General features: G+C 42.8%; 5 protein-coding genes across 5 annotated transcripts; 1 reads left to right on the top strand and 4 right to left on the bottom strand.

Moving 5' to 3' along the window:
* JH06_0697 (hypothetical protein) lies at nt 1-12007 on the bottom strand (the record flags this gene model as incomplete). Its single annotated transcript, XM_014673641.1, is given in 2 exon segments — nt 1-11729; nt 11743-12007. 2 exon segments carry the CDS (start codon nt 12005-12007, stop codon nt 1-3), a joined length of 11994 nt encoding a protein of 3997 aa, XP_014529127.1.
* A 302-nt stretch (nt 12008-12309) lies between these two features.
* Nucleotides 12310-14269, bottom strand: JH06_0696 (ribosome-associated GTPase; the record flags this gene model as incomplete). The annotated part of the gene is made up of 7 exons (XM_014673640.1): nt 12310-12523; nt 12554-12747; nt 12777-13238; nt 13278-13538; nt 13568-13604; nt 13656-14027; nt 14058-14269. The coding sequence occupies 7 exons, from the start codon at nt 14267-14269 to the stop codon at nt 12310-12312; spliced, it is 1752 nt and encodes a 583-aa protein (XP_014529126.1).
* Nucleotides 14270-14319: 50 nt separating this feature from the next.
* Nucleotides 14320-16237, bottom strand: JH06_0695 (hypothetical protein; the record flags this gene model as incomplete). The annotated part of the gene is made up of 9 exons (XM_014673639.1): nt 14320-14643; nt 14716-14850; nt 14872-14940; nt 14971-15043; nt 15074-15164; nt 15195-15575; nt 15610-15952; nt 15985-16045; nt 16080-16237. 9 exons carry the CDS (start codon nt 16235-16237, stop codon nt 14320-14322), a joined length of 1635 nt encoding a protein of 544 aa, XP_014529125.1.
* A 48-nt stretch (nt 16238-16285) lies between these two features.
* JH06_0694 (hypothetical protein) lies at nt 16286-17663 on the top strand (the record flags this gene model as incomplete). The annotated part of the gene is made up of 4 exons (XM_014673638.1): nt 16286-16394; nt 16428-16814; nt 16846-17190; nt 17221-17663. The coding sequence occupies 4 exons, from the start codon at nt 16286-16288 to the stop codon at nt 17661-17663; spliced, it is 1284 nt and encodes a 427-aa protein (XP_014529124.1).
* Nucleotides 17664-17902: 239 nt separating this feature from the next.
* JH06_0693 (hypothetical protein) lies at nt 17903-18205 on the bottom strand (the record flags this gene model as incomplete). Its single annotated transcript, XM_014673637.1, has 2 exons — nt 17903-18024; nt 18049-18205. 2 exons carry the CDS (start codon nt 18203-18205, stop codon nt 17903-17905), a joined length of 279 nt encoding a protein of 92 aa, XP_014529123.1.
* Nucleotides 18206-18509: the final 304 nt, after the last annotated feature.

Genomic DNA, 18509 nt, shown 5'->3' with positions numbered 1-18509 from the left:
TTAGAGGAACATACCAATCACAGTGTCAACTAGATTCTCCTTACCACATCTACACTCGCACTTCTCATTAGTAATGAAGCACTGACACTCGTCTCCCATGTTCTCATAGATATAATTACCACTGCAGCCATATTGAGAAGAAGAGAACGAATAATCTGAAGGAACTCCATAGGCAGAACGGCCCTCACTATCATGAATTGCCTCTGCATTGAAAAGCACTCTGTATGTATGACCTCCAGGAATAGCATCTCCACGCACACGAATCTCATCACGAACTACACTCAGACGAGGAGTGATCTTTGACTTCTCCACACCATAATTCAGTGAGAAGATCTGGTCCTTCTCATCTATAAATGTCATCTGATATGTGTCATCCAGAACAACTGGCTTGTTGAATGTCAGTACCAGATCCTCCGTCGCGGGTACATGCTTCTGACCAGGTTTAGGGACAATATCAAGCATTGAAGGATTGAAATTCTTCTTACCCACCGTGAAGCTGATCTTCATTGGTTCACTCACACAAGCTCCATAGAGACTGCACACACCTGACTTTATGGACACTTCCACTTCAGAATCCTCAGGGAAGTAGACACCAGTACGCACCGTCAACATGGTACCGTCAACTATTCCCTGGTCAGCCTTCAGCGACACTGTCTTGTTGTCCACACGCACACGGAATTCAGCTGATGACTCGAGACGAATAGAGCGATCAAATATAAAGATCACATTATTATTCAGAACTGTAGCTACAGAATCTGTCTTAGGCTCCGTATCCAGTAATGTAGGTGCCAGACTAAGGGTCTTATCATTGAACACCATAAAAGCCACTTCATCAGCAATTGTCACTCCAGGCAGAGGGAAGTTCGAAACAGCATCAATGAAGCATCCTGTCTGCATCTCTAGAACATATTCCTCTCCAGGGACCAGAGTAGGCAAAGTAATCGTAATCACAGCACCATCAATCGAAATGTCCCGATTCTTAATGATCACATCATTCTCACTGTTCTTCACACCATGAAGAATGAGCTCATTCAGGTACGACTTGACAGGCATTGAAGCCTCCAGGACAAGCTGAGTATGAGCAGGAACAGCTACAGATCCGAAAGGCTGCATAGACTTCCATGAAGGAGTACTGATAGCAGGAGTCTTGAACGTGAATTCACTGTCAACCAGACGACGAGGGGTCACATCTATTGCAGCATCGTAATCAGGATCAAAGATACAACGCACACGATATTCAGTCTCAGGCTTCAAACCACTCACCACCACCTTCACATCCTTCTGACCAGGGAAGACATAAGCACTATGATCCTCCTTCATGTACTGAGAACGAGAGAGCAGGAAAGGTTGATCGATAGGACGAGCAGCACAATACATAGTTCCAGGCACACTCACAGACGCCACAGGAACTTCAACATAATAGCTACCAAGCATTGGCTCCGTGATCTCGTCCAAAGTGAATTCAGGCAACACAAAGTTGGAGAGAGTATGGAAAGAAGCCAAACCAGACATCAAGTTAAAGTCCAGGTCATAGCCAAAACACTCAATAGTATACTCAGTGTCAGGATAAAGACTCTTAAACAGCTGGTAAGGAGCCACATTCACTGGATGCACCTTCAGAGCCCGCGTAGCCAAAATCTCGGCTGAGAACTGACTCTTCAAGCTACATGTTACTGTTGTAGCCACTTCACTCGTCACACGGAAGGCCACGTAATCATAACCAACGTCTGTAACCAGCTGGAGACGAGGTTTCTTACAATACACAACGACACGATTGCTTGGAATACCTCCGAAGTCATCTCTTACCACAGCACGCACCGTCAATATGACCTGATCACTAACACACTTATCCATAAGGAACTCATAGCTCTCACGAGCTAGACTTACAGCAGTCACTGTCCTATCATCCACATTTCCGTACAAAATCTCGTATCGCTCAATACGGAAGTAGTTCTCCAGAGGGTGTGTGAAACTCACACGCACCGAACTTTCTGTCAAACGCTCCGCAACTGCAACGATACCCACTCCCTGAGGGAACTTCTCGACATTCTCTCGATTCACCTCAGTGACAAAGTCTGCAGACACACTCACAGAGTCCTCACCCTCTTCTACTTGACCCATGGTCACGGTTGTCAGGGTGAGACGATATGAGGTGACATGGTCCGGAACTGTAATGATAGCCGTGGTGTTCACACCCTCATACATCACCACAGGATCCTGAGCCACACCATCAATCAAAGCACTCAACTCCAGACGATAGAATATATCATTTGTAGGAGAAGGTGTCCAACAAGCCTCTGCCTCACTGTAAACATACACATCACCAATCTTGGTAGGATTCACCATATCGCAGATACGCAGATCAGAAGCAGATACAGGTGTCGAAGGGGCTGTTAAGAAGATTTGCTCAGCACTCGGCATGCTATAACCATAAACGTTTCTCAGGAGGACCGTGACACGGTAGTTTGTATTGGCATTCAGACCTGTCAACAATATCTCTCCTGTGGCAGCATCTGCACGGAAAATAGCAGGGGCCAAATCAGCACCAGGCATGACGTAAGCGACAGCCGACAGGACAGGTTCACCTCCATCGTGTGTGATCATGTAGTGAATAGTAGCATTATGGGCTGTTACATCCTCCACACTCAACAGAGGAGGAGTTGGGACATTCGGAGCACTATGGAAGGTACAGTCTGTACACTCTGTTGCTACAGGATAGTTGGTAGAGTCGCAGAAAGCAGTCTCATCCCAGGACACCTCATAATCGAGATCACCATAAGGCAACAACGAGATATAAACTTTCTGAGCTGAATAGCGGACTTCATTTTGCTGACTATTACGATAGTAGGTGTAAGTATGATTCGATAGACAAGTCAGAGCCACATTACCACCACAAGGATACACGGGCTTCGAGAAAACCAGTTCTAACACATCATCACGCTTTTCCGAGTAAATGACTTGTTGAATCGTTACAGCCTCAGCGTCACGACGAAGTACCTTCTCACTAGCCAAATTTGGACGGCCAAACGGATCGATGAACGTCGCAGCCTCAATATACACACGAACATAATTTGCCTGATCATCCAAGAAGGATACAAGGAACGAATACATCATGATCTCAGCTTCAGTGTCAAGTAGAGTCCAGTTCAAGACTTCACAACCTGAACACTGAATCATATTCTCTGTAAGGTTCACACCTGGAGAACCAGCAGACACAGTAAAGTCGATATTCACCACAGGCTGATCTTCATCCCACTGTGTGGAGAACAAGGGCATAGTAGGTGCTGGACTGTAGTAGAAAGAGACCTCTACGGTGTTTTCGTTGGAAACATGATAAGCGTTGCTAATGGAGTGAGCAGGGAAGGTCAGACTGACCTTGGACATCTCGGTGACAGCACCGAAGTTGACAGTACATATACACTCAAGAGCATTCAAACACGACTTTGGCTGAACTTCCACTTCTGGCAGATTGAACTGGATGAGCTGACAATAGATATCAGATCTCTCAGACACAGACACTTCAAGCTGATCCAATTCAGCCGAATAGTAAGGCTTCACATTCACTGATACCACAGGAGCACGCACAAATATACCATCAATCAACAAATCCTCTTCCATCTGATTACCAGCCAGATTGAAGATCTTCTCATGAAGGAAGCGAATGGAATAAGAACACGAAGTCTCACATGTCACAATGAACATGAGATTCGCCTGAATCCAGGAACCAGGCATCAACGAATTATCCGACACTATGGACACAACCTTATCGAAGTGAATATTCTCCGACAACTCAAACATCTCGGCGTCGATCGGACCCAGAGGTCCATTCTGCACCGTAACATTCACCTCGATCATATTCTCATTCTGTCGACATCCAGCAAACAATTCAGGCGACAGCTCATTCAGATACACAGTTGCCAAACCCTCTTCATTGACATTACCAAACTTATCATTGACCACTCCAGCAGGAATCTCGAAATATATAGGAACGATATCCGAGGTCAACTCTGTGCTCATCACCCTGATCACCCATGAGTAACTCAGATGAGCCACATCCATGGAGTCTAACTCCATAATTAATGTAATCAGATCATCATCATAATCCATAACAAGATCTACACTGTCAGCAATAATAGGCTTGGAGAAGTCGGCAGTCACTGTGACAGTCTCGTTGTTATGAAGATAATCACGGCTTGTACTCATCTTAACAAGAATAGGAGTAAAGTCAACCATTGTTATGTACTGAACAGGGGAACAAGCATTACCAGCATCATCTCGGCAGTCATCCAAAGTTATGACCACAGAATAACTCTCACCAGCAGAATAGGTCTCTACAGCCACGAACGTAATCCACAGAGTCAACCTATCCTCGCTCAGTGTCTCTGTAGAAACCAACACCATACTATCGCGCACCACTGAGAATATCGAACTGGTCTTTTGAATGGGCTCCGAAGCATTACAAGTAATGTTGACTTGTCCAGCACCAATGGTAGGAGGCACTTCACAGGTCACAATAGGAGGCATGTTGTCAAACTTATCCTTAACATCGAATGGTTCCGTTGTCAAACTCCCATCAATACCTTCAACAGCAGCAACATCAAAATGAATCGACCACTCACCTTGTGTAGCACATTCGAGAGAGAGATTCAACACTTTACCCTCCGTACTCCACTCCTTTATATCAGCATTTACCAACGTCAACTTATCCTCTTTCAAATCATATACTTCCTTGTCAAATGTCAGCATCACAGAAGAAGTGTTCTGTGCGCCGTATCCAATTGTTTCCAGAGTCAAAGTCCTATCTGTCACCGTCATAGTTGTCTCATTCTTATGTGCTATCACCACACCATATTCATCTTTAGCAATACCAGGCTCCACAGTCACAGACCACTCCATTCCCACAGTTAGAGGAATATCGTTCTCAACAGAGACCAAAGTGACTTCCGTTACGTGTTCCGGCATAGTGAGTTCCCTTACAAGCTTTGCCCTAGGTGAAGAGAAGGAAAGCACAACATCTCCACTTGATGCAGACACCATTGAAGCGAAGTTCTCGGCCAGAACAACTGGTCTTGAGAACGTGATCACGAGAGAAAGAGGGAGTCGAGAGAAGATCGCACCACCATTGTGGAGAACAGATGTAACAGTAGGAGGACGGTTATCGATTATAAGAGTGAAGTTAGCCGACACAGCTGTATTGCCTGCTCTGTCCACAAAGGCATTATCATTAAATCTCACAAGGAACCTGTAATAGTCTCCAGAAGTAGACTTTGGAGTCAGTTTAACTGATACCTCAGTTTCATTCACAGTAGCTGAGACCAAATCAAAGTATTCCGAAAGCGATCCAGATTCAGACACAAACATATCATCCAATGATGTATCAGAGAGATCAGCCATATGATGGCTGAAGAACATTTGGATAAGTCCATCTCGACCATTACCACTTGTTGTCGTCTCGATCTCAGGGATGGTATTGGTTAGAGTGGGTTGCTCTGTGTAATAGTAGAACGAGTACGATTGATTATCCACAGGATTACCAAATATCGTTTTAATATTCTGTAACTCAAAGGTATACATACCTTCCACCTCAGGTTCGAAGGCCAACTCATACTTGCGAGCATTAGTGGAAATAAATGTAAAGTTCATCATTGATATGACATTCTTAGCAGTCATATACACGTCCTTATCAAAAGACACAGATGCTGTGATGGGTACTTTACTGGAATAGGTCGTCATCTCCACAGATACCACAGCTATAGCCTTGCTATAGTGAATCATATATACCATTCGTTCGTTCTTACGACCAAAACTATCTGTCAAGAGACCTTCATTCATAGTGATTTGAATATCCTTATCAGCGTCACTATCGAATGTAAACGGAATCTCGAGATATGAAGACTTTGAAACCGCAGTCAGAGTGGCAGTTCCAAGATCCAATTTCTCCAGATCCAAACGACAAGAACTAGCCACAGCCAACTTCAAGACGAAGTTACCATTCAAATAGAAATGTTGCTTGTGAGAATCGGTGGCATCTGGGACAGGTAATGAATCGGTATCATCAATGCTAGCCACCACATTCAAAGCAGGAGGATGATCATCGATCCCAATCCATACATAACGACCAACTGAACTCAACTCCCAGGCAGTCTTGACGAGATCCTCTTCCAAATACAGATAACAACGCTCTCCAGTTGTCACTGCCACTTGCATGTACACACAGTTACCTTCAACACGATCTACCGAAGCATCCGAACATCCTCCATCTGTCAGCACATGTCCCTCACCACGCACAATACTCGTATCATAACAGATATACACATCACTTGTCATACCTGAAGGCAGAAGACTACGTGATATAGTGGTCACCTCAGGCTTGGCTTGATAGCTAAAGAAGTCGTCAATCAACAACGAAAGGGAAGGGGCTCCATATATATCTATAGCAGCACCTGATAATACACGAATCAGCACCCGACCATCTTCCTCGGCACTTCCAGTTAATCTCCATTGGCAAGTAGCCATTCGTGTCCTTTGCAGGTTCTTCACATTCTCGACGATCACATTATTCTCGGTAAGATTCATTGAAGCACAAGAAGAAACAGATAGATAGATTGTGAACGAAGGAGTGTTGATATATCTATCATTAACCAGATTTCGAATCTCGTAATCAATTCTAGGTCCATTCACCGTAAAGTTTCCATTACACACACCTATGATCCGAGCCTCGTTACCCACCAGATCCTTCACACCACGCAGACCGAACTGGTAGTTACCAATCACACTGCAAGACACCGTAAAGGAGAAGGCCGTCTCAGTCGAACTAAGACTACCGCTATCTATAGAGCAGTTTTCATCCGGCATAACGATATTGGCTTCCGTGAGTGGGTGACAAGGTTCGTCCATCGTTCCAGTAATAGTCATACTCCGCCATACAGTCGAAGAAGGACAATTTAGAGTAACGTTAGGAGTTGTGAAGTCATAGTAGAAGGTCAGGTTATTCGATTGGACGTTGTAGTTCCCATCCTCATCCTTCATACAATGCTCCTTAATGTAGATATTGAACGAACCAGCTTGGAGCTCCGAGAACAAACGAATCATTGTCACCATGACTTCCCAGTTCGCAACCTGAGAAGGAAGAGGACTCACCTGGACCTTAATGCCTTTCTCGTGGTCTATCCCGAAGCAGCTGGAATTCTTATCTTGTGGTACAGTCATCACCTCTGTGGCATTCATTAGCATTGGGAGCTCGATAATATCAGGACCAAAAGTGTTTCCCTTAGTAAAAGATATAACCACCATAGGAGGATATCTATCAATGCGCAGTAACTTCGAGAAGGTCTGTGAAGGAGTACCTGTTACTTCCACCACAGCACCATCAAGAATAGTCACATTTACGTTTCCTTCTTCATTCAGAGGACACTTGACTCTGTAAGTGAAAGAGACGGCCTCAGTATGACGAGTCACATTACAATTCAACGTCTGATTGGCATAACTTACAACCACATATTCCTTAGGCTCCTTCTCTCCAAAACTACGAACCTCATTAAAAGTGATATCCACAGTGAAGTCTTTATCATCAGACTCTCGGTCTAATAATGTGACGGAAGGCACAGTATGCGTATTGTCGAAAGTCATATAGAAGGTCACTCCTTGGTTGTAGAGACCGAGTGGGTTGATACACACTCTGGAAGGAATGTAAATAGGGATGTTTCTGTGGCGGTCCTTATGAGTCGCATCAAAGTTCAGGAAAGTGATAGAGAAAGTCTGAATGAAGGTTCCATCCACGACTTGACCTTCGTCATTCTTCTCAATATGGGCCAGAGTACGATCATACTGGAAGGTTGAAGGGAACAAGTGCTCATAGTTGGGACAAAGCCATGTGTAGTTGAGGGAGAGAGTGAACTCTGTCTTCATCATATTCGTAAAAGTAGGAGCAACTACAGAGATCTGAGCACCCTTGTTGAGGACTGGGATACCGAAAGGCTTGAAAGCAACGTTAGGATTCAAGGCCTTATCCACGAAGCGACCAGCAGGTACAGACAAGAGAATGTATGTTCCATTCACAGGTTCAGGAGTGAAGGAGTAATGACAAGTTGACTTATCAACCTGAGTAACCACGAAGTTCACTTTCTCCACAGCAATACCAATTGAATTGCATGTGAATGTTGTATCAGGCTCCGAGATTTCGAAGGAAACATCCATCTCGCTTCCATATAATGCTTCAACAGTACTGATAATGATGTTAGGAGCTGTATAGTCTGTCTCGAACAACAACGGGAAATTGCTAATACACTCATGAGACACACAGAGGTTGTCGTCATTATCCTGCAATACGATGTTATCCACGACATCCACACGAATAGGTCCTTCCTCACAGTTCGAAAGGCTATAGTGAATGATACTCTGATCATTTTCAATCGTATGGCTGGCGGAGACGATATCACAATGATCGACAGTGATTAGAAGAAGTGACTCATTGAAATGAACAAGGGGCTCATTGAAAAACAGAGCCACTACAGGAGAATGATTCCAGTAGAAACGATTCGTTTCAGGTTTCTCGCTAGTAATCTCATCTACAAGCATAGCCTCACCCATCGGAGGAAGGAAATCGAATTCCAAAGTATCTTCAAATCCAGAGTTCGTATTAGTATAAGGATCCATAATCCTATTCTCATGTACTCCATACACACAGTCTCCATCCATAAGAGCAACGCTAACAGATGTAGGTATGGAAGCACCCATCTTGTAACCAATACTACGACACATGTTCTCGAAACGAAGCAGATTTGTAGGAGTACTGCCACTCGACACAACAAAGCCATCACTGAACACTGCCTCTCGGACAGATTCTTCACGAACCGACTCAGCCCAAGGAAGTGTGAGAGATTGCATCACATCGACTTCACCCTGTTGCATCCAATAGGAAAGAGTCATTCCCTGTGAGAGGGTCTGATTCTTGATAAATAGACCTTGAGGCAAGACTACAGTCTTCTTTCCATTTTCCATCGGGAAACGGAATGTTAACTCTATGACTCCAGTCGCTGGATCAAACTCACTCCACTCAGGGTTCATATCTTCCAAACGATCAGTCGACAATGTCCAGTCCACATCAGGAGCCTTCACACTAATCGTGTTCACCTCATGCTTGCTCAATACCTCCTTAAAGAAGGCCTCACGCAATATTGTCTCGCGACCAGACATAGGAGCCACCGTGAGAGTGGGAAGGAGAAGTCGTTCAGACTCCCGCTGTCCTGCAGTCTTACAGAAACCATTATCAAGATAGAGTTTCGCACCTGCATCCACAGCAGTGAAAGCCAAAACGGTCTCTGTCGAGGACTGAGAAATATGTACAGCCCTGCTGTTGAATGCAGAGATGAATCCCCACTCAACACAAGGAATAGTGGATGTGATAGTCACCTTCTGAAGTACAGAGTCCGTCGCGTAGTCCACAATGAGTTCAGGGACATTATATATCATAATCTCCATGCTGTAGGCCACACACTCAAATGACACAGGAGTCTTTGTAGAGGTTGTTGTATAGACGAAAGCTCCCTTCTCCATCTCCAGACGAACTATACCCTCCGTCGTAAGATTACCATAGTTCACACAATAACCAGCAGATGAGTAAGTAATCTCAGGGATCAAAGGCTCGTCGTTGAAGTAGAGACGTATTCTCGACATATTCCACGTTGCAATGTCCACATTCCGTGTGACTGTATACGGTGTCACGAAGTTGAAACAGACACTTGTATCGACCTGCTCCACTGTGAAATCCATAGGACGTTCCATGTAGGCGATTTGAGGTGCTGTTATGAATCGATCCTTCTGAGATGTCAACCAGTTCTGCTTATCGACAATCATCTCAATGATGTGATAGTACGTATACGTGAAAGTGAAGAAGTGATTTTGATCAATTGACATATAGTTCACTCCACGAGGGACAGGTTTAGACTCCAAGCCCAGAGCAATACTATAATTGGTCAGAACCTGAGGTAATGCAGAATACTCAGAGGTGATGTCCAAGTAATTGAAGGTCTCAGGAGCCCATTCTGAAGACGACCAGTACACACCGAAAATGAATTTGATATGGCCGAAGTCATCATAAACAGAGTTCGTATCACAACTGCCAGTTGCATAAATGAACAAGTTATCCTGGAAATCTAACAGGAAACCATGTTGCTCATAGTTGAAGGAATACTCCGTGTTCACGACGAAAGGAATCTCAGGATCCAGTTTGTCGGTCATAGCCTTATAACTCCACTGCTGAACCGTACCTGCATTCACATCAGTCTTAGGAGTCCAGCTGATGTAACCATCAGAACCATGATCAATGAATCCATAATATTCGTTCACCCAACCAGCATCAGTGAAGTAGATCTTGTTCCATGAGAAAATCTTACGAAGAGGCACAAAGTCGAACTCAGCAGAGTAATATGAATTGACACGAGTGATGATAATGTCACCAGGACGGAAGGGAGGATCATAGGCATACTTGAACTCTTGGGTAAGGAACTCAACAGTGAAGGAACCACTGCAAGTAACACGATCGGCATGGAAGGCAATCACATGGTGATCGATAGCTTCGGTAGTAGCAGCCACTCTCAGACGCGAGGTTTCCATAGTCACTGACAGAGCAACGTTATAGTCAGAAGTGAAAGCCTTCGAGAAGTCACAACGATTCATGTTAATAGAGGAATCAGTGTCAGTGCCGAAGGACAAGGTAACAGTCGGCTGACGGATGACGTAAGTCATGTTCTGAGAGGACTCAGGAAGGTCGTCAGGAAGCAGTCTCACAACCAGAGTCAACTTCGATACCAAGATAGAGATGGGTTCCTGCTCAGGGATCAGAGCACCAGAAGGAGTCTTCACAGCATCACGATTCATCGAGACCAACAAAGTATCGCTTGTAGAACTAATACACATCGTGGCTTCCAGGCCAAAATAGTGTTCAGGACCTGCAGGATGTACTGGAGTACTTATCACATATGGAGCCACTTGAGAGACAGAAGTAATATTGAAATAGGCATCGGACACAAACTTGACAGGAGCACTGAAGAGTACATTCACATCCACACATCCAGAGGTACCGGTCTTGTAAGTAATCTCATATGTAGGCACTGCTTCCTTCACAACCATCACGCTCGGCTCCACAGGATAGTTGTACGAAGTGCAAGTGTCAGGGGCATAACCAATGAAGCTAATGCCACCAGGGATCGAAGGGTCCATTAAACGAGCAACCAGATACTGTGAGACCTCATCATTCTCGACACGCACGATTTCAATATTCGTTCCAGAGAATGACTGTACATCAACAGAACAACCACCAGTAGGAATAGGATAGCGGAACTCATCCGAAGAAGTGTAAATCGTTCCATAGGTGGGCCAAAGTTTGAAAGTAGATTCACTATGATCCAGAGGAGGCACATCAATAGACACATCCTTCTCCATATTAGTTTTCTGACCCCAGTATGAACTGATCACTCCTTCCTTGATCCGAATGGTAGCCTCACGCAGAGAATTGGGATCATTCACGAACACCTTGACCACATACGAGGTTAGGGTCGCTTCAACACTAATCACGTCCACACTTGGAGGAAGAACAGCAATTTCGCTAATGCTTTGGAAGTTTGGACGAACCGTCATTCCTCCAGAGATGTAAATGATAGCGAAATCAGGTCTATCAGAAAGATGGTTGATAGTAGCAACAACATCGACATGTTCATATACAAAATCATCTAGACATGAGACCCAAAACACAGTTAGAACAAGTAACTGTCACCATATACTCAGGAGAACGCTCTTCACCCTTGACGAAAGCGCCCTCTCCCAGAAGGAGAGAAATTTCTCCGAGAGTGTCATCTTGCACCTCAGCAACAACCGTGTAAACAGTATGTTCTCCACTAAGAGGAGAAACTGATACAAGGCTAGGAACAAAGATTCTCTCCACATGATTCAAAGAGACAGACTCAGAGAAGGTACAGACAAACGAAACCTGAGGTGAATAGGTATTCATATCAGGAGTCGTACACTGTACTGTAAAAGCTGTAGAACACGATAGAAGCAACAACGCAACAAGTATCATCTAGAAGGTAAGAAACCACAAAAACAGCATCTCGCTCCTACAGAAAACATTGTCCTTGTTAGTAAATGTTCTATCTTAGAAAATCTGGTAAAAGAACCATTTCTCAGGTAAGACGATTCATCACCCAAGTTCGCATAGTGTTTAAAAATTCCCGTAATTCTTTTGCAGCCACAGTTTTTCCATTCTCGATTGAAACAAACAAGACTAGTAAAAGACAGTTGCCCTTTGGTTTTTCAGACTTTGTGGCTCTTAACGTTACGAAAAAATACGATACCTACTGTGTAGGGATTATCGCCTGTTCTTACAAAAATTCGAATCGGAATTCCATCCAAGTTGAATTCCTCCCGTAAGCAGGAACTTAGGTATCGAAGATAGGTTCGGTCAATGTCTTTCACATTGCTAAATAATACAAAGCTTGGTGGTCTCGCTTTCGTTTGCGTTAGATATCTATGAATCAATCTGATCCCTCAGACTAACTTTAACTTTACCTCCTTTCCAGTACTTGTTCGTGGAGGAGGATGTCGGAAGGTCACAGCCTCCAACCATCGATTGAGAATACCCGTTGAAATCCGAGTTCGCCAGCGATCAAACACATCTAAAGCTAGTGGGTACACTGCATCTGTTCCCTTCCCATAGAGTGCTGATACAACGATAGAAGGTACTTTTCCAGCCTAAGTTCCATCCACTCTTCAAATCATACCATTGGGATGTAACGATCGATGTAGGTGACCAGCTGCTTCTTAGCAACCGCCGTCGACTGCATCACATCACTCTTATTCAGAACGATGAAGAGACCTCGACCCTTATCGAGAATCTCCTTAGCAAGAGCCAGATCATGCTTTGTGAGAATTCGACTTCCGTCCAGAATCAGAGCAACAACATGAGCATAATCTAGCTGTTTGTGAGCATGATAGATGCTGAGCGAATTGAGTGATGGAGGCAACACACCATCTGCTTTTGGAATACCAGGAGTGTCAACAAGTCGAATCTTACGTCCTTTATACTCAACTTCAGTACTAACTGTATCCCGTGTCAATCCAGGAATACTTCCAGTAATAAATCGATCAGTCTTTAATAAAGTGTTCAATAAGGTGGATTTTCCACTGTTTGGGATCCCAAGAATTGTGAGTTGAAGAATCTCATCATCACGATCCTTTTCCTCCTAAATCTCAATCTCCAAAAGAATTCCAACTGCATCTACATTAAATCGAATGTCATATGGTTGTGTATCGGTTGAAATTTGCTGCTGACTGGCTTCATATCGTTCTCGATCCTCTTTCTTTCGTAAATTAAGCAAGTCTCCATATGGGTACAAAACATCAAAGATGTCTAAGAGACCATCTCCATGTTCTGCCGAGACACCAATAGGTTCACCTAAACCTAGTTCATAGATTTGGGCTTTCATGTCTTCCCAAGGAGCACAGTCTCCATTAGCATCTACTTTCGTAAAGAGTCCTTCCGTCTACATATCATCTAAAATTCTTCTCTTACCTTGTTCACGACGACATAGATTGGGAAATTATTAACGCTCTGTTTGGTTCTTAGCCAACTACTCCTTAATCCACTCCTCAAATCTTACGCCGCAATTCCACGATCCTCTCCAGTAATTCCAACCTTTCCATCGATAAGGAAAAATATGATATCTGCTTTCTCAACCGCATATTCGGTTTGTTTGTTAATCTGTTGTTCTGTCATCGAAATGTCCTTATTGCTAACAACATAACCACCAGTATCGATCAATGTGAATTCCAATCCACTAATATGAGCTAAACCCTCTCTGCGATCCCGAGTTGTTCCAGCCTCTTTGCTCACAAGAGCATCTTTTCTCCCGACAAGTCGATTAAATAAGGTAGATTTGCCAACATTCGTTCTTCCAACTAAAGCAACCGAGAAATGCTTCATTTGGACAACTTTCGGCATTTTCTCCTTTCGCTCCTTCTTTTTCTTTACACTAGGCGTAATACTAGGATACTGTCGCTACTCAATCTTCATGTACTTCTTATGAATGGATGAAACAGATCGAATTTGCGTAAAAGCAAGTGGTAAGTTCCGATTCACTTCTTGAAAGCCTGGAAGAGTCCCTCTCAGATGAAACCGGTTTGTAGGCATTTTTCTTATCCCAGACGGTAAATATCCAGAGAAGAATCGTCTTCCTTTAGCAGATTCCCCGAATCGTGAAAGGAACCGAAGCATTCTATGATGAACGAAGGAACTGTTACAAACAATAGTACATAACAATCACATTAATAACTTTCTTTCCTTCGTGTTTCTCGGTTTGACACAATCTCTGTAACCCGTCGATCCCAGGTTAGAAGATCAAAATGATTCTTCTGTGTATTTAAAAGATGAGTCAATTCATTCTCCTCCTTCTCTCTCATCTCCTGATCTTTTCTCCAATACTCTACATATGCAGCAAGTAATGGATCTGTTTCGATAGATCCAGCTTCAATTCCAGATTCTCTTTCTGGGATATGACTGAGGAACTCTTCATATTGAGCCTTAAACTCGGGATCCTTCTGTAGTACGGCATTTTCAACCTCCCTAGATTTTGTCTTCAATTTCATCCCCTACAACCGAATGGAGTAATCCAGGAAATACTCATCCATAAGCAAGTAGAAAACAAACTCTAAACCTCATACTTTTTCTGATCCTGTACTCTCATGGTACAAGTGTTGAACCAATTCCACATCATCATATCCTCTCATGAGAAAGTTCTCATCATAGAGAATATCGAAGGAATTGTGACGACGCATCATATAACTAGGAATTATAGACTCGCCTGAAGCCAACTAGACAGAATTTGATTCCAAATCACTCATTTGTCCCATAAAAGAGGAAGCAGAACTAGGTTCCAACCATTCCTTCTAAGAATTATCCACATCGATCATTCAAACCATCACTGATAAGTACTTTGGGAAACATTTCTTCTCACGAAGACACTGTCTAATATTTCCAATATCAGCCTCTCTACAAGTTATTCTAGTCTTTCATCATCACTCCTTTGTGTAAAACACAGGAATAGTCACAAGATTAATCGGCTCATACAGAACTGTCACCGGAATCTTTCTCAATTTATCATAAAGAAGAGCTAAAAATTAAATCAAGAAGGAATTGAAACAAGAAGGAAGCATGGTAGAATCAATTTCAATGAAATGTGTAGTAAAGACAGTAGAGATAGCGATGTTTTTCAACATATTGGCAGGGAATAGCACATTGTAGAAATCAGAATACACGACAGTAAGAGTGATTCGGCTTTGAAAGGCATCCGAGGACAAGACATATTGAATGGTTGGATAGGAAGAAGAATAGTCCTCAGCAAAGATACAGACATTGATCGGTCTAATTCTAATGAAGGTGACATAAAAGTACCCTGACCAGTAGTTGCTCATCTTGACAATTCTATCGATATCAGAGATTCTAGAGATCAAAACACGAGGAAATACAAACCGAATCACGGTTACTAGCGAGATATCATAAGGATAAGCATCATTGTGAATAACTAGCTTTCAAAGAATATATATAAACAGTACAACCCTTTGGAGGAACGTACGCTTCTTCATTATTCCCATAGTACTTCTTGATGGTGGCAGAGTGACGAATCAATGCAGGAACATCGATATTTTCCACAGTAGTAGCAGAGGAAATAAGTTGTTTGGCTTTTGCTACTTCAAAGACGCTCTTACGAATGAAATACGGAACAGATGATGCATTCGTCGTTTTTTTCACCTCTGCTACTGTTCCAATCCGAATTTGTGTTTGTTTAGCCCCCGAGTCGGAAACAAGCTTCATGGCTCGATCTTGAACCGAAGGATAATACATCCTTTCATACAATCGTGTAATAGGTGACGCTGTCGATGTAATCTTCTTTATCAGTGCCTATTTCATCAACTTCGCATGATAAATGTCACAGTTTCTGGCGCTAATCGAAGAGAAACATTTAAAAAGACTACAATGGACATGACCATAACCCTACGAGTGAGTCCATTGCCAATTCACGAGGAACATGTCCATCATCAAGTTGACGACTGAGTATCCGTCATGTTTCGGAACGATCATTTCCGCTAGAAATATGCAAAGAGAATTGAAGTCGATAAATAATCCGGTAATAATATTGGTATTACCCGAATTACGGTAGTTTCTTCCTGTATAAATAGGGGACATATTTTAAGTGGGACGTTAGTTTATCCTTAGGTCAAATCTCGGTTAGCCATGAAGAGTATTACCATAGTTCTGGCCCTCATTTGCCTTGCATCAGTTGCCCAATCTTCTTGCAGTGCTGATGATGTGAACTGTGAAGATCCTATTACATTTGAGTCTGGTACGTTTATTTGGATTTTTACTTATATTATAGATAGTAACGAGTTTTATATTAAAAAGTATTCACCGTCCCAGTCGGCTGTAAACGTACTTCTTGATACTACGATTCACCTTCAATTCAGTGATGCTGTTCCTTCTTCTCAAAGTTTTTCAGGCTTCTTCTATCTTCTAAACCAGATTAGAGGTACTTCGACAGAGATTCCTGCCTCTTGTATCAAAATGGTGAATGAATACACTTTGGAGTTCCCTATTGTTAGTTGTCTTGGTGATGTGCTTGAACCTGATACTGCTTATGTGTTTTATCTATCTCAGCGTCTTGAAGGAAATACCATTAAGACCTTATCTAGTATCAAGGGAATTGGCATCAATGAGAAGGCCTTTGGCCTAGAATATAAGAGTATCGTTTTTTACACGATCAGTGGTAGTAGCTGAAGATGCTTGCTGACATATAGATTTTGCTGCTAATGTGGTTCCTTCCAGGTGTTATCCTCCATTCGATGCTGTTGATATTCCAATGAAGCCTACCGTGACAATTGCTTTTGATTCAATTGTTCACATTGGTATGGGAACAATTGAATTTCACTCTGTGATGGATCATCCTCGTAGCAGTGTTACTGTCGATGTAACCGACACAAAGCACGTTGTGTTGGGTCCAGATCATATGTCGATTGTGATCTATGACCTCAATCTTGTGGGTCTGCAAAAGTACCAAGTGATATTTAATGCTGGTATTGTTCTCAGCCAGAGTGGAAGCAAGTGTGGTACAAGAAATGATTATTTCTTCACGGTGGAGTCTGGTGATATTGTGATTGAGAATTGATTGATAGACAGTGACAAGCCCTACATTCTGTTCGTCCATCCCAAGAACTTTAAGACAAATGTTCCTAAGAAGGTTGTAATTCGTATTGCCTTTAGTGAGATGGTGGTTCCAAATGCTGGAGTCATCTCGTTTACAGGTGAGAAAAACAACATCGAGGTGAATATTCAGAGTTCTAAAGAGGTTTCCTGTTCCAATGACGAGTGTATGATAAAGCCCTCTGAGGAATTCGAGCCTGGAATGTACTCGATGTCCTTTGGTGAGAATGCCTTTAAAGATTTAGCTGGAAACACATTGGTTAAGGGAGTGAGTGGTCATATATTTACTGTTGCTGAAGTATCATGTGGAATTGACTATGTTCATGTAAATAAAGATCAGCCATGCTATTGTCAGAGTGTGGGGAACCAATGTCAGTGCCAATGTGGTGAGACCTACTTTGTTAAGGATTATTGAATGTTACTGTATGTTGTTTTGTTGCAAGAAACAGGATACTGAGAAACGATATGATACAGCTGTGTGAACAAATCTGTGATATCTTCACTGGAGGATTTATACCTAAAGAACTCCAGTTCTAGTCGTGTTACAGTAGCAAACGCTTTAGACATCTCCAAACCCATCTCATTTCGTATTACAGCAATTAGTTTCTTCTTGCGCTGAGGCATATTCCTAAAAGTCAGTATCTTCTTGTTTCCTCACTTAGGACAAGGGAGTCCTCGTTTCTTTAGTTCCCTCTTTAGTTCTCCATCATCATCGAAGTTGGTTTCCACATATTCGGAAGGAGAATAGAACAACTGGTTATATCCCTTGCATTTATCTTTGAATTAAATCTGGTTCGTACCTCTACTATCATCACGAATTGCAAAAAGAATGATTGTCTCTAATTCATCAATAAGCTCTCTTCGTGTCTTCTTCTTCACTACTCCTGCATTCTCTTTGATCGAGTGAATCAAATTTGCTTTTGTCATACACGCAGGGAAATTCAATGATAGATACATATCATCTTGCATCTCCTCTTCGTGTTCCTTCCCCAACAATAGGTAGATGACTGCTGATTGGGTACAGTGAAGGGATCGTATATTTCATGTATAAGGATATGTGACCTCTTTGAACAGATTATAGACTTCTTCTAAATTTGTATTATCAAAGCTCTCGGCAGTATATTCCAAACCTGAAATAAAGAGTGATAGTAGGGCATACCAACAAGATTCATTCGCTCCAACATGGAATCACGCCATACATTTGAGACCATTCTTCGGAGTTCCTCATCGCTACACTCACACACAAAGTCTAGTATATCAC

Source organism: Blastocystis sp. subtype 4 (genome assembly GCF_000743755.1).
Source record: "Blastocystis sp. subtype 4 strain WR1 chromosome Unknown seqid_0033, whole genome shotgun sequence".
Classification (NCBI taxonomy): domain Eukaryota; class Bigyra; order Opalinata; family Blastocystidae; genus Blastocystis; species Blastocystis sp. subtype 4.
Note: the sequence above shows the minus strand (reverse complement) of the source record. Positions and strands in the feature narration are given on the sequence as shown.